Genomic DNA, 15,766 nt, shown 5'->3' with positions numbered 1-15,766 from the left:
GTCTTTTCATAAGAAGCCAAGGTAAAGCATCTTCAATAAAGATGAGACGTCCCATTACGTTCTGCTTGGCTTAGTATTGGAAAACTTGTGAATTTATCCATGAATCTTCTCTGAGTTCTTCCTCTTCTTCCTGGCAGTTCCATCTCCTTCCACTATCATTCCTCTGTACCGAATATTTTTCTCCAAACTCCTCCATCTCACAGTTCTGATATTTAAAAGAAATAATTGAAACCGCGTTCAGCATTCAAGTGTTTTAATGCAGTGCTCAGGCAGACAGGTTAGACACAACAATAAACAGATATGTGCAGATGACATGCAGCTTTTATATTTCTCTCTTCAACACAGTAAAGGCATGTACATAAATATAACTTCCATTTACAACAAAATGTGCAAAATTAAAATCCGATCTGAAATGTTTGTACAGCATCTGTATATACATGTCACCTGTCATGTTTTTACATCAGTCTGTTTTATCATTTATCTTTTAAATTTCCTCTGAAGAGTTTAGCTGTAAAAAGCTTACACAGTATTAGTGCAGAGTGCTTGAAATATTGTGACAGAAATGACATTAAAACTAAGAAAAAGAAAAAAACATTTTATGTGCATTCCTCATCTCAAGTATACACACGCATGAAACACACCTGAATATTAAACCAGCATCAGTTGCTTTACTTGGTTTTGGGTAGAATATAATTTCATAGCTGAAAACTGAGCGAAAAATGCCTTTATCACACAATCTCTCTCTCTCTCTCTCTCTCTCTCTCTCTCTCTCTCTCTCTCTCTCTCTCTCTCTCTCTCTCTCTCTCTCTCTCTCTCTCTCTCTCTCTCTCTCTCTCTCTCTCTCTCTCTCTCTCTCTCTCTCTCTCTCTCTCTCTCTCTCTCTCTCTCTCTCTCTCTCTCTCTCTGTGTGATCGATTCAGATAAAATATAGTTGCTTTTCCCTAGGACACAGATCCATAAAATCACCTCTGATGAGAAAAAAGACAGAACATACTGACGTGAGATGTAAAGCTATGGCTCGGTCTGAGGCGAAGGTGACAACTCTTCTTTCCTTTCATTCCTTTCAGCTTTTGAGGTTATCGTTAGAACCAGGTCTGTGTTTTTCTCCTGTGATTTCTCGGTCTCCTTTGTTCTGAAACAGTTGAGGAAAAAAAAGAAGTAGTAGTTATTAAAGTTATCCCACTTGCAGAAAACCTGTCTGGGGGTTTGTTTGTTTCGTTTGTTAGTGTAGTTCTTATATTGTCCATAAGAGGTCCATATTTACAAGCGGTGGAGGGGAGAACGGAGAGGGAATATTAGTAGTAAGACCAATATAAGTGGCTTTACAGACCAAGGGATGTCTTAACATAAATACACACTCAGTAATTGTGGTTTTCATTTTTAAAAATAGTGTAACAATTAGAACCGTTTATAAATAATATACTTTATTAGCATCTATATATAATGGGAAGTAATCACTGGCTTTGTTTCTATGTACAAGCGGATTGGTATAAACATATGGGTTGTTTTGCACTTTTTATAAATCAAATCCTTGAAGCAAAAGAAATCTCATATATCCGAGTCATTTTTGCAGCAGATTGAGGGTGGAAAAGTTGGGCTGTCGGTTGTTCGGACTAATATCAGAGTTGTATTTGTTATGGAAATGCTGTAATGACTCCACCTATTGTCTATACCCGCTTATTTTAGATTTAAAAAGTAGTGCGACTTTAACAGAATACTAAAAGTTTAGTTTATAATGTTCATTACAACATCAAATTACAAATGTTCCATCTGGGAGTTTTAAACTGCTGCATTTGTGTGGCTACCTGTAAGGAGTGCCGCAGCACTAATGTTAGCTGATATATACATCAGTTTGTTTATATGTAAACAAACGGAGGTTAGTTTGTGTGTGGAATTTCTTTAAGACAACATTAGGAGGCGTTTTGCTCTAAACTGTGAGGTTAAGTGACTGGGTAGGTGTGTACAACAAAGAAGTGCTCGGGACATTAGGTCATAGGTCACAAATCCTGAGAAATAACCTTGGCATTGGAGCAGGCCGGTTATTGTGCAGGACGTCCCAGCTAGAAGTAGAGCTGTCGCAAGATCAAAAGACAGAATCACAAGAAGAAAAAAAAAAAACAAAGAAGAAATCTTGGATTGAAGGTGTCAAAGAGACTGTGTTCAGATATTTTAAAACCTCACTCCTGCTCTCATTACTCATATGGGCAGGAGATTATGTTTTAAAACAAGTGCACACAGCTGACTGAGATTGTGAAAGTCAGCAGCCCTTTAAGCATGATGCCTGGCCTCGCCTAAGGGCTCCTGATGGCAATGCAACCAGAAAAATACATATGGTTTTACATGTTAAAGGATTGGCAGAGTGAATGCAGCGAGTTACATCAACAAATATTACAACAACAGATATGTGAAACGATGAAAATCATACATAAGTGTTTATGGGATGTTTTATGTTTCGCATCAGTACACTGATCAGCTGCAGCATTAAAACCTCCAGGGCAAAGGCCTAAGAAGTAACATGTGGGTGGCACAGTTCGTACATAAAGGCACTCTAGCTCAAACTCTTAAAGATCTAAAGTAGCAACAATAAGAGAAAAAACACTGGATTTTAGAAGTGCAATGCATTTGTCTGCAGTTTAATGCAACAATAAGAGCATTGCTGGCAGAACCGGGTTGATTGATAAAGAGGCATTTATACCAGAAGTGTAACTAGAGTCCAGGCCTCACTTTGATCCGATTCATGTTAATATGACTTTACTTTATAAAATCTTCCGTCTACATTCATTTTCCCAATTCATCCCCTGATGATGATGACCTCTGAAAGCAGAGTGCCAAAAAACTTCAAAGGCTTTTAATTTGTGTGTCTGCAAAACAAAACAGTTTAGTTTGACGATAAAAGTAAAATCCCATTTCACACCTCACTGAACATCTTTTCTCTTTTGCCACAGCACCAAAACTACTTCATATCTTTTGATGAAGCTGATCATTGCATGAAAACTGCTGATCAAAGCAACAGAAAGGCTCTAAATAAGCATCGGGTTAAAGAAGAGATTTTACATTTACGTCTAGTGTGTGCAAACAAGCAAGAACAGAGGAGTCAGGAACATGCATGATGTTAGGAGAGCAGATTATCCCCACACTGATGTCAAAATTGCTTTCAGATTTTCAGAGAAACAAAGAGGATTAAATACATTTTTGAGTTTCTTTAACAGACCTGACAACACTTTATATGGAAGCGTTTGGTGTAAATGTTTTCCTTAAGAGATCGGGGCCTGTTCAGCTATGTTGAAGTATTCAGATCACCAAGTCAGGTCGAAATGTTGAAATTAAAGTATCAGGATTGAACTAAACCAACACTGCCGCAAAGACTTGTGACAGCCATGCGTTGTTTAAATGAGATTCTAACTTTATACTTTAGAATAGGATTAAAGAACAAAGACTTTCTTTCTCTCAACATATAAACGACCTTTATGTTTTATGTAGGCTGGGGAAAAAAGCACAGCAGCGCAGGATTTTCTTCAGGATATTATTCACACTTTAATAAACCAAACTGTTTCTAAAACTTTATTTCCCTTTCTTTTATTTATATAATAAATGCCTTTATTGAATGCAGATGGAAACCAAAGTCACATTCTTTTTTGTGTGGACATAGTTGGTGAATAAAACCGTTTGTAATTTTGCAACTTTTTCCCTCAAAATTTTAACGTTATTTTGTGACAGAAAAAAAAAGAAAATTGGCCAAAAGCGTTTGCCTTTTTCCCCATTGTGTGGCCATACAATAGCCACACAATTTAATAAATAAAAAAAAAGCATTCTGGGTTTTTTATATTGGTATTTAACTGTCAGCAAAACATTTCATGAATGAAAACATATATTTTTCTTTGGGTTATTTCACTCCATTTGAGTTTTCAAATGAAAGAGGGTTTTTCTGTGGTAATGATCTTCTCCACTTTTATTTGATAATTTATGATAATTTATCCCTGAGCTGCGTTTAAGGACATCTGCATTCAACAAACAAATAACTAAAGTATCAGTGGTATCTGTGTCAGTGTTATAATCAGGTAAGCCACCTGTTTACCACGACTGTTTCAAGGTGAAGGAGTTTAAAAAATCTGTCAAGAGAAAGAGAGAGTGAATATACAAGCTGAACTCCTGCACACAGTATCACATCAAATCAACAGCAACACAGGCAACCGGCATCGGCAGCAGCTCTCTGAAGGACCGGATTGGAAAACAAGCTATTGGAAGAAGTAAAATGAGAAGGACAGTTTACCGTATCGTCTTCACGATGAAGCGAATGATCACCGCCACACCCACACAGCCACACATCACTCCTATCACGATGGCTGTGACCTCACCTGCAGAGGCAACGCAACAGAATCGTGAATCTCAAAAAAACAAAAATCTAATCTGCTTCTTTATCTTTTCCCAAATACATGCACTATAATAACTTGTGGTCTTACCAGATGAGAGCTCCCTCCCCGATTCTAAAGAACAAAGCACCTCATTAAAAAAATGTATGCATACTTAGGGTTAAACTTCGTCATGGTTGAACGTTTCATTTACTGTTGCAGAAACTGATGCTCAGGTGTCTGAAGATCTCAGGCTGCCTTTAGAAATCTGCACGGATCTCACAAGTCTTCCAGTTCAGTCACTCACCACAAAGAGCACTTTACATAAATTCATTCTGCTTTGTCTTTGTACACCACTCTGTCTCCACCTCTCTCTCCTTTTCCTCTCCCCTTTTGTCAGACTGCTGTGATAACAATGGAGTCACTGTTTGCTTCCTCCAAATCCTCGTTTTCAATCAGATCCTACACAAACGGATCTCTCATCACTTCTCCAGTCCTTCCGCAGCATTTCTTTCATTCTTCACATCCACATTACACTTATTGCTCTCAAAGTTACTGGTAATTAATAATTTTCCTGCATTCCCTCCCTGCTCCTGTGTTCACTTTTTGCACGCTTTACTAGTTGCAGTTTGGTCTAAATGCCTATTCACTGACTTATTATGTTGTTATGCATTAAGAATGGCTGGTGAGTGTGAATGAGGAGCAACTACTGAGGTTATGTCGAGTTGAAGGTGGACTTTTCCCTGCTAAAATTTTCTAAAATATACATATCAATTAGATTAAAGATCTCCAAGCACAAAGAAGTACTTCACATGCAAATAAATAGATTTCCTTTCTCCAATATAGATAATGTCTTGGTGTCATTGTTGTTTTTTCTGTCTAACCTGCAGAAAAGGAGGCGAAGATGACCCTGTGGTTGAGCGGCTGCGTTATCCGGAAGTTGTCCTGCAGCAGCATCCTGTCAACTTCCTGGATTTTACTGGAGTAAAGCATCATCTCCATCTTCAGGAGCTGGAGTGAAAAGAAGGAAAGATTGGAATTATATGGACTTATTTACATGCATAAATTCCCCTTAAAAAGAAAAGAAAGCCTACCCATTTGAGAAATGATGCAAACTTTCAATAGAGAAATGATGCGAAGAAACTTTAAAATCACTTCTAGAAAACTAGCTTAAATGTAACAATAAAAAGAGAAAACTCTCAATTATGTTTCAAACTAAAGAATACATTTGAGAAACAAATGAATCAGGCTAACAAAAAAAACTGTATAAAACACGAACATTTTGCAACCATGGGTATCAGATTCATCGTACCCTTTAACTCTCAGGTCTGCAATGAAACAATGCATAAGAAGCAACGTTAATGCTCAATTCACTATTCTGACAGTCTTGAAAAATGCCTCAGAGTGACTTTAGGCTGAAGTGAATCACTTTTTATTTCCACTAAAAATTATCCTTGATGTCTGCTTTCAGTCAGTTCTCCTCCTTATGATGGATTAAAAAACATACTGCCTTCAGAAGGAGTAAACAGCATGTGGACACTTTACCAAAAGAGGAGTCCAGCTGGACTTGTGTGAAAGGTGGTTCTACAAAGTCCTGACTTAAAACAGGTCAAGTATGCAAATACCTTTTTATTAGATTTTAAACTGTTTATAAAATATAAAAATCCTTTCCACTCACATTTATTTCTTATTCCATGTTGCTCCATCACATAAAATCAAAATAAAAAGGTTGTAGCAGAAGAAAATGTGGGAAAATTAAAAAGTAACTTTTTATTTACATTTTAAATAATGACAGTGAAGATAAATGCTTCACATCAGCAAAAATTAGATTTACTTTGCCCGGTTAAATATGGGAGTAAGAGACGCTTGCTGATTTTGTGTTTCTCATTGTCAGCCAGACCTGGGCTTTTGAGATCTGAACCCTTTCATGAAACACGGTCCAGATGACACTCTGGTAGCAGGGCGGGGTGGTCAGGGAGCCGTTGTATCGATAGTAGCGTCCCAGATCTTGGGGGAGTAAGGACTGGACGTCAAAGGCTGGGATGAACGCTCTCTGGTCTGACCGGAAATTAGAGACGACAATACACAAATGCAGATCTGTAAATGTTCAAATATGGTTTAGAGCATATTGTGGTCATTTAGTTCCACTCATTCATAACAACACTGACTTTGATGGATTATTTTAAGCTTGATTCGGGGATATATATATACACACACACACACACACACACACACACACACACACACACACACACACACACACACACACACACACACGCAAACACACACACACACACACGAGTGAAAAATACTAAATACTGAGATAATACAAAAAAATAGAAAAAATTCAACCCAAGTCATGATATAGCTTGAAATCCAACATGGAGACCTACCGGCATGTCTGATTCGGCTCATGTAGTTGAGGATGTTATTGAATCCTGGATTCGTCTCTTCACCTGTCTGGTAAACAAAAACTCAGACTCGAGATGCTCAAACACTCTGATGCTAGTGTGTATGACAATTATGGCGTTTCAAAGCTGGCAATGAAGTTATGTGTGGTTTCCATACCTCAATGAGAATTCCTAAAACAGCCAGGCCATCTCTCTGCGTCATGGCTGCGGACATGTTGGGGTAAAGTTCAGCGTTGTAGTGGACCACATGGAGCTGGAGAGAACAGGAACATGCTCAGTTTAAAAGAGAAAAATAAGAAACTGTCCTCTTGCTCTCTATATCTTTAAGAGGAAGATTTAATAGAGAGAAAGAGGAAGAAACTGAAAGAGAGTATTGAATCCAATCCAAAAAGACATGTTAAAGGGGCAGTACTATGTATTTTCTAGGCACATAGTGCCATTTTATAGCACAATCAAATGCTACCTTCAGTTTTTATAGAAATATATGTGACTTTGTAACTTAACACCTTGAAAATGTGCCTCTGTCTCTTTAAAAACTGCCTTCAGGAAGTCATCACAACATTGCTACTTTATTAATCCTTTAGCAACATTTTAGCAGATGCACAATTCTATCTGGGGTTTGCTAATTGCTGCTGGCTAGTCTGAAGGAGCCGAGTGGAGGAGTCAAAGGGGAGGGCTTCTTCTTTGAGGCAGAAGCTCAGACACCGCAGCTCTGAGGGGGAATCTTGGTCCTTGATCTCCCAGATGTGCTTTTTGCACAGCTGTATGGTTGCCATGGGAGATTTCATGAAAGAATTAAGGAAACAATCCAGGTATGCATTTGATGAGGGAATAGCATTATAACATTATGTAAAACTCAAAGAGGTCTATTTTACTCAATGCTCCTGCTTTAAAACAATTCATTTAGCAAATAAGGAAAATTTTAAATTAATTTTCCTTCATTTTTTTTTTCCATACTTCAGCTGCTTGAGCCCGTCGGCATTCTTACTGTTCCTGAACATCTCAACAAATTGACATTTTTCAGATGACCCAGTTTGTTTTTTTATACTGGGCAATAATCCTGATCATGCATTGTTAAAACTGGGTGCTTTAAAGTTCATTAAGGGTCTTCAAAAAGCCTTGGTGATCAGGTAACTGTTAATATACAAAAAATAAAATCTGTGACCGTCATTGTGATTGTGGATTGTAATTTTATGAAGTATTAGAATAAAGAAGCAACATGTTTAATGTAGTTTGTGCAACATAGGTTATTTTTCTATTGCAGTGCTATAACTTTCTCCAGCTAATACAGGATGACAATGTTTAAACTTACTTCTGCGTCTGAACTCCTCCCATTGATCGTGTGTTCACTGCCCCCTCGACCTGGGCCTCCATTCCCCCAGTGAAGGTGCAGCTGAACGGCTGTGAAGAACCACGGTAGCCCCCCAAGTCCCATCCACTCTGGCAGCTCAACAATCACTGCAGAGGAGAAAAATCTATTGAGCCAGCAAGGACTGGGATCACTTACAGATTTTGTTTTTCTAAAAGCAGACGTGGCATTTCTTGAAATGTTGCCCGATGTCTCAATTGGCAGTAAAACTGTGCTTCCAGGTTACGTCTGAGTGCAGGGTAAACAGAACAGCTGAAATGCACAACAGAAGCTCTTAATGGGACCAAATGAGCTTGCCGTCATAGTTACCCGTGTGTCCGTTATTGTGCATCGAAAAGGGCTGGTTGCCGTGCTGACTGTAGCCTAGCGGCGTCACCGGCACCAGACTGGTGTCATATTTAGTCTGGGTGGTTATCACATCCACAGGTGACTGGGAAGAACCGCCACAGTCGGGGAAATACTCTGACCACTCAGATTGACCAGCAATACCTTTAGCAGAGAAAAGACAGAAACGGTGATGTCACCCAATCACACAGTTCACTGGTGCTGAGCTACGCAGTGAAAAGCCTCCATTGATCGGCCTCCGGCCATGCAGGACAGTTATTCTACTATTTTCTATTTACATTCATGGCCTCATGGGAGTAAGCTGCATCCTTTTCAAAAGACATGCACACAGTCAAAGATGCAAGACACGTTTAAGTGCCACTTCAATTTAGTCAACTTAGTGTACCGTAATCATTGTGTCCACTCTTCTGACTTTGAGGGAAGAATTTAAAAAATGTATATATATTTTTTTTAAGTCTCTCATTCTAGAATTCAGTAGATAGAAATGCAAACTGAGCTGAAGAAGAAAAAAATTTAGTTAGAGTTGCTAGACTGAAAAAATGCTTTACTTCATTGTGCATATGCACGTGAGTCTTGATGCATTAATACAATTTTGACTATTGACAGCCTTGTTGCTCTACTAGTATTTAAGAAAAGTTTTTCTTTGCTTCAACACAGAAAGGTATGTTTGGCTCCTCTTTCCACAAATCTTTAACTGACAATAACAAAGCTGTGCCTGCTGATGTGAAAGGATCCCGTATTTTCTTATGTGACAATTTGTAAATCACAGGGCCAAAGTGCTGTAAGTAGATAAGTTCAAAACTAAATATGGAAATGCATAACGTACAAGTACAAGTCAGATGTAATCGCCCTAAAAATAAAACATGACAATTGTAAATCAACAAAAAACACCTAATATAAAAATGACCTGAAATGGCCAGCGTAAAGAGATTTAAAAGCAGACAGTTCTGTCTAATAGCTGAGATCAAATCATTCAACAACATGATCCAAGTTTACACTCAGTCCGAGGAACAGGGAGGAGCAGCTCATCAGCCGACGGTCAAGAACAGTAGATGCATAAGGCCGCAATAGCTCAGAGAGATGTGATAGGATTTTTAAAAAACAACTTCAAAATGAATCCTAAGAAACGTGCAGCCACTAAGGTAAAGCTGAAAAAGGGGGAATGTGTTCAAATCTGAGTGCCAGTTAAAAATTGAGCTGTGGCGTTTTGCAGCCTCTTGAAACAAATGATGGATGAAACACTGACCCTTACATAAAGTTGAACATATTTTGCATCAAAGTCAGATTTTTCTGCTTTTATCTATACATGTTGCACCTGGAAATATTTAATTTAGCTTATTTCCATTTTTTTTAAGTTATGAATAAAACACTAATTTACTTAAATTTTATTTAGCTATGCAATGTTATTGTTAAAACATTTTGGGTAGTTATTTTTGTTCAGGCGCAGAAGTTTAGAGAATCTGCTACTGAAATCTCTGTTATTAGCAGAAGTAGCGTAAAGAAGAAGCAGAAGCTCAGAAACGTGACTGTGGTCATCTGTACGGCTAAGCTGCTCCAGAGAGAACAATCACAAAACATACATGCAGCATGGGAGCAAATAAAGTTGCCATATATAGAAGACGTAGTCCTGTGTTTTATTAGTACAACATATACGACTAACAAGAAGGCATGTTGTTTTAAACGTCATTTATTCTTTTAAATTAACTGAAATTGTTTCTACATTTTCAAATGAAATTAACCTTCAGTATTCCCAATTTTATATATCTCCTCAAACCCCTTTTCTCTCATCATCCTTTGTTTTGATTTAATAGATTTTTTTAGCCTCAATTAATTATATCTCAGCTTCATTTGATGTTTAAATATTTAAGTTTTTTGCTTATTTAAAAATAAGGTTTTTTTTAGCTTGTATTGTATTTCACTTAAGGTTATTTCTATGCACTGAAGAAATGGGTTGACTTAATTAGATTTTACTTATGCCAAATGTCGTAGAGACACCTCATTCATTCAGTGAATAAAAACCACTTTTCAACAGAATGCTTTTGAGTTGAGCAACAGAAGTGGCAAGAAAACGAGAGGATGGTCTCACTGAGTTTAATCAGAGGAAAAGGACAGGCCTTCTTCTGAAGCGGCGCGAAGAAAGAAAGAAAGAGGATGTGACATGCGAGACGAAGAACCTGAATTCAATTTGCAAAGGGAGAAATGCTTTGGAAAACAAGGAATGCTACTCACATTTTTCATTCACATAAACCCAAAGGCAGTGTTTTGAAAAGAATATGTTTATGGCTTTGACTTAAAATTACAACCTTCAGTTTATTTTATTGGGATTTTATGTGAGAACAAGTGTATCATATTAAAGTGCAAGGGGAAAAAAATGATACGGCTTTCAAACTGCTTTACAAATAAAACTGTGAACAGTGTGCAGAGATTTGGATTCATAGAGTCAACTTTCACAGCTTCAAGTCCGTTTTTTGGGCACATCCGTAGACTGAACATTGTGTACGTTCTCCCCAACCTGTCTGATCTGATCTTTGGTCCTCGTGATGCCGTTTGTTCACCAATGTTCTCCAACAGAGGCTGTAACAAGTGTGTAAAGAGTGTGTGGTAAACACAAAATGACATTTTTTCCAGATCATTTTTAAAGATTTTGAAAATAATTTATAATTTCCTTCCACTCCTCAATGTTACGTTCCATCACATCAAATCCCCCAAAGTTCATAAAGGTTAATGTTTTAAATATATGAATGCCTTTGTTTTTATTCACATATATGCAGTTTTATTGTAAATGATGGGTTATGTTTGATTGGCTAAAGAAGGGGTGCTCAAAGGCTGACATGAAAACATAAAAATGCATTTATTCTTACTCCATCTTTACAAAACTTTTTTTTTGTTCAAATCTTATTTTGTTGGTCTGAATATTTCTTTTAGTCTATTCTCAATTTTAAGTAAACACTTTACGTATAAGTGTCCAAGTGTGTTTATTTTTGTTAAATGTATTTATTTAGGAGTAAATGGATATTTGTGGTCCTAAAAATGTAATAAAATTAAAAGAGAAAAAAAAAAATTAGCAAACTTGGCTGATAAAAGAAAAACTGTCAACTGTGGTAGTTGTGGTGTGGGCCCAAACGCAGAGAGGCAGAAGCAGCAACCGAGTTAGATTATTTAATGAATATCTCAAGTAACTGCAAAAGTCCAGCAGCACAGGTCAAACACTGGTAGCAACTGGAAAACTTGACAAGACGGCATGACGGATGACGGCAAAGACAAATATCCGATGGCGAAAAACAGATACAGGTGAGTTTAAATGAAAGAGGAGACAATCAGGGGAAGGAGAGACAGATGGGAACAATGAAGGGCAAGAGACTCAGAGACGAGACTAAATTAACCAAAAACTCACACAGAAATCCACATCCCAACAGAAACACTGTTGTGCCTAAGGTTTTATATTTTAATGCAAGCTAGATAACCCTTAAATACAAATAGTATCCACCTACAAAAACATTTTGCGCCATACTTGAATTGCAATTGGGGTCCGCACAAAATATTTTCAGGGGCCGAGGGCCTCCTGTCTGCACGTAGACGTGCTCAATGTGAGGAAGATGGGGATCTCACACACATCACATGTTCGCCCACATCCCTGAAACTCTGCCCCGCGTCGCTACTCATCTTCACCATAGTAACCACCAGAGGCCAGATATTCTGAAGCAATTACAGCCGTTTAACCATCTCACCAAGAACGCTGCTCCCGTCCTGAGCGCAGCCATGAAACCAACGCACACAAACGACGAAGCATGTAATTAATTTCTTGGTGTGACAACAGCAATGCATTTTGGGAGAATAATACAGACACAATTCTCTGTCTCTTATTCGGCTGCAGTGAATGGCTTGGATTACAGAAAGCTAATTAAGTAAATCACAAAACGTGTGTCTTTGCACATCCATGTATCCTTATAAAGTCTTTAACAGTCATGTGGAAATACAAAGCAGTCTCTGAAAAATTACTGCAAGAACGACGCGTTAGTGTTGCTCCCCTGAATACATGCAGAGGGTGGTCAGCTGTGCACCCCTTTCATTCCCACACTCTCATTGTGCGGCTCATAGGCAGCCAGTGTGCGTCGACAGCACAATAAACACACAGGTTATTGTGCGCTGCAACAATAAGCTGCACGATTCGGTATGCTTTTCTCTCAAACCCGTCCCATCTCAGTGCAACACGCTCATCCTCAAGCACCTGCCTTCTTCCCTCAGTCTTTCTTCCTGCTTTGCTCCTCTCCATCACCCTCCGGCCCCCTTTCCTACACCCTGTGTGATTGCTGTTCTCATGCCAGCCTGTTCAACTGTAACTAATACAGAGAGGGAAAGAGAGGAAAACGGAGGGAGTGAAACACGAGGGCAAAAGCACAAATTCAGCCAAAGTTATGAGAGCGTCCAGTAGTTGGGGAACATCGTTTTGTAATTTTTTGAACTTTTAAGCAAAAATAAAAACGTCTCTTTGCTCACTAGGTATAGGAAAACTGTTGTAAAAGTACTTTTTTTTTCAGGATTTGTCCAGCCACTAGCATGGAAATTAAAAGTTTGACTAATAATTATATCCACATACCAACCAACAATCTTGTTTGTTCTCATTTGGATCTATTGTGATTAAAAAAAAGAGCCTGCTATGCATTTGACTGACGTTTAGGTATTCAAAGAATATTATGAAGCATGAACTTACCAGAATAGCTCCAGCTGATTTCATCTAAAAGGAAAACAAGAAAGGCATCCTGTGAAAGACTTGAAAATCAAACTCAAATTTCACCTTTCACCCTGCAGTCCTAAAAGAAAAGTTGTTGACGCTCAAAGAGAGTGGTCAGCAGTTCTCAAAATCCGTACAAATTCACTCTGGAATGATTACTCCTCCGCTAAAGCTCACGCTCTGCCTGCCTAACCCCAAACACAGACAATAAATTATCACACAAGGCCTATTTTCATGTTAATGAACATCTAACATCTTACCAGCAGAAGAAGCAGCTGTCCAGTGGGAAAACGTAGGTATTAGCAGGACAAAAAGACCCAACGAGTCCATGTTCACCCTCCTGCCCATACGCAGAAATGAATAAGGGCTTACTGGGAGATGAGGAGCAAGAGAGGGAGAGATGGAGGTGGGGGGAGATGGGGGGACCGGGTCCAATAATACCACCTGCTACAGCTCTGTTTAACATGCTGAATCCGGTCCGGCATGCGTGGCTCCAGAGAAGGCCCTTAGTTTGACACGGATAGAGAGAAATGGTCAGAAGGAAAAGATGGCTGCTTGTTGGACATGGGTGCAAATCAGGGACAGACCAGATGAGAACCAGAGTATTTTTTTACAGCAATTTCACACATAAAGAAATATATAAAATATTTGAAGCATGATTGAAAAGAAAACTGAAAATTAAGAGGTGATGTTATTTTTAAAAAAGAAAGTACACATTTCTTTATATGGTTTAAGTACGATATGACCTGGTCTTCAAAAAGTGCTACATTAACTAAAACCTAAATTTATATGAGAATACGCTACATATTTCACCCTTTAATAAACTGAGATGAAGCTGGTTTAAAACCTTTAAACTTTAAGGTCTCATAAGATACCTGACCTGCAACTTTTCCATCCATCCCTGGTTCAACACACCTAAATCTAATTGCTTAATTACCTCCTCAACATGCAGGCTGGTTTTGCAGAGTCTTGCAAATAATTTAGTTAAAATTTCTTTAAGGTGATGGACTTCTGTAAATTTCTAAGCACCAGTCCATTTGGATGAACATGGAAAATCTCTGTTTTTAATAGTGTGTACTTTCTTTTCTTATATTTAAGTGTTTTGCTTACAGTTAAATCAGTCAATGAAAATTGTGTTGTGGATTTGGTACAATTTCAGCCATGTCACAGGCAATAATAGTGAATTGAAGAAGTTGAATTAATGGGCTGTTTTCTAAATCCATCACACTCTAATAGCTGCTGGGTTAAAAATAAACAAATATGGAGTATTTCCCCCCACCTATTCATTGGTGAACTAAAGACCAATCCAGTGGTGAAACATAATGCATAATGGATTGTTTTTAATCCAAATATTGCCAAAAATGCCTAACATTTAAGCTACCAAGGAGTTGGTCAGAGAGAGAGTAACCCATAACCTGGATCACTAAACAATATCTGGAATAAACAAATGATTTAGTACATAATATACATACATTGTAATGCCCTGTGCCGTATCCATGCAGTATCTGGGGTTTCACTTATTCTGCACTGATTATGCTCATTATCAGCAGCTGTGATTCAACTCTCCTGTCTCCTTTACAAACTAAAGGATCATCCATGTTCTTACCAGTTGCAGCATATCTACTAATCCAAGCTCCTCATTATTCTCGTTCTACAGTTTTCGACTCTTGCTTTGTTTTGTAACCTTGACCCCAACAGTCCCTTCAAACTTTCTGAATGCTATAGGTCTCCTATCCTTCTCTAAAAATGTGATCACTGCAGGAGTATTGACAACCTGTCAGGTAAAGCTAATTAAGATGGAAATTATTTACACCAGTGATTAAGTTTAAGATGACCTTCTAATTTTGCCAATTAATGTTTTGGAGTGGCTAAACCAGAGCCTTGACTTGAATCTGATAAAGAATCTGTGGAGATTAGGGTGATGGGAAGGAGGTTTTTCAAATATAGAGATTGAAAATCAAAAGACAAACTATCAAAATACCAGTGGAAGCATGCGAAAAGTTGATTACCAGTTATTAAAAAGTTTTTATTGCTGTAATACAAATAAAGATTTTTTTTCTTTCTGGTTATTGAGAAGGCAGGGGTTGATTGGTGAACACAGCAACATGAAGAGGTCAGGGTTGGGGGAAAGTTGTGACAAAGTTTACAGGGTTAGGTTATTAAACAAAACAGTATTATCAGTTAATTATCAAAAGAAAAAAAATATGGTTTAAAATAATATTAATGTGTTTGAATTGCCCTGGGGCTGCACAGTGGTGCAGTTGGTAGAGCTGCTGCCTTGCAGCAAGAAGGTTCTGGGTTCGATTCCCAGCCCCGATCTTTCTGCATGGAGTTTGCATGTTCTCCCTGTGCATGTGTGGGTTTTCTCCGGGTACTCCGGCTTCCTCCCACATTCCAAAAACATGACTGTCAGGTTAATTGGTCTGTCTAAATTGCCCCTAGGTGTGAGTGTGTGTGTGCATGGTTGTTTGTCCTGTGTGTCTCTGTGTTGCACTGCGACAGACTGGCGACCTGTCCAGGGTGACCCCGCCTCTCGCCCGGAACGTTAGCTGAAGATGGG

General features: G+C 38.3%; 1 protein-coding gene across 4 annotated transcripts; it reads right to left on the bottom strand.

Moving 5' to 3' along the window:
* Nucleotides 1-236: 236 nt before the first annotated feature.
* On the bottom strand, nucleotides 237-14,784 carry ca14 (carbonic anhydrase XIV). Of its 4 annotated transcripts, XM_017309755.2 has the most exons (14): nucleotides 14,679-14,783; nucleotides 13,467-13,711; nucleotides 13,186-13,209; nucleotides 8,439-8,618; nucleotides 8,073-8,218; nucleotides 6,918-7,013; nucleotides 6,743-6,809; nucleotides 6,250-6,407; nucleotides 5,234-5,360; nucleotides 4,461-4,484; nucleotides 4,271-4,355; nucleotides 4,068-4,109; nucleotides 2,019-2,072; nucleotides 237-1,132 (listed from the first exon to the last, which is right to left on the bottom strand). In XM_017309755.2, exons 2-14 carry the CDS (start codon nucleotides 13,552-13,554, stop codon nucleotides 1,012-1,014), a joined length of 1,212 nt encoding a protein of 403 aa, XP_017165244.1. In that variant the 5' UTR covers nucleotides 13,555-13,711; nucleotides 14,679-14,783; the 3' UTR covers nucleotides 237-1,011. The 4 variants fall into 4 exon arrangements, with proteins under 4 accessions (XP_017165244.1, XP_017165245.1, XP_017165246.1 ...); XM_017309756.2 differs by lacking the exon at nucleotides 4,068-4,109 and having other exon boundaries at nucleotides 14,679-14,784; XM_017309758.2 differs by lacking the exon at nucleotides 237-1,132 and having other exon boundaries at nucleotides 4,076-4,109; nucleotides 14,679-14,782.
* Between the last annotated feature and the right edge of the window lie 982 nt (nucleotides 14,785-15,766).

The sequence above is a fragment of the Poecilia reticulata genome, chromosome 16, assembly GCF_904066995.2.
Source record: "Poecilia reticulata chromosome 16, P_reticulata-male-v2, whole genome shotgun sequence".
NCBI classification, from domain to species: Eukaryota; Metazoa; Chordata; class Actinopteri; order Cyprinodontiformes; family Poeciliidae; genus Poecilia; species Poecilia reticulata.
This window is presented reverse-complemented; position numbering and strand designations above follow the sequence as displayed.

Excerpts from the sequence above, each read along its gene's own strand:
- ca14 (XM_017309755.2), bottom strand. The coding sequence starts at position 13,554 with ATGGGCAGGAGGGTGAACATGGACTCGTTGGGTCTTTTTGTCCTGCTA. Across the intron at positions 6,408-6,742 it reads GAGCCGAATCAGACATGCCG|ACCAGAGAGCGTTCATCCCA; the intron begins GTAGGTCTCCAT and ends ATTTCCGGTCAG. Across the intron at positions 5,361-6,249 it reads TTCAGATCTCAAAAGCCCAG|CTCCTGAAGATGGAGATGAT; the intron begins GTCTGGCTGACA and ends TTTTCACTCCAG.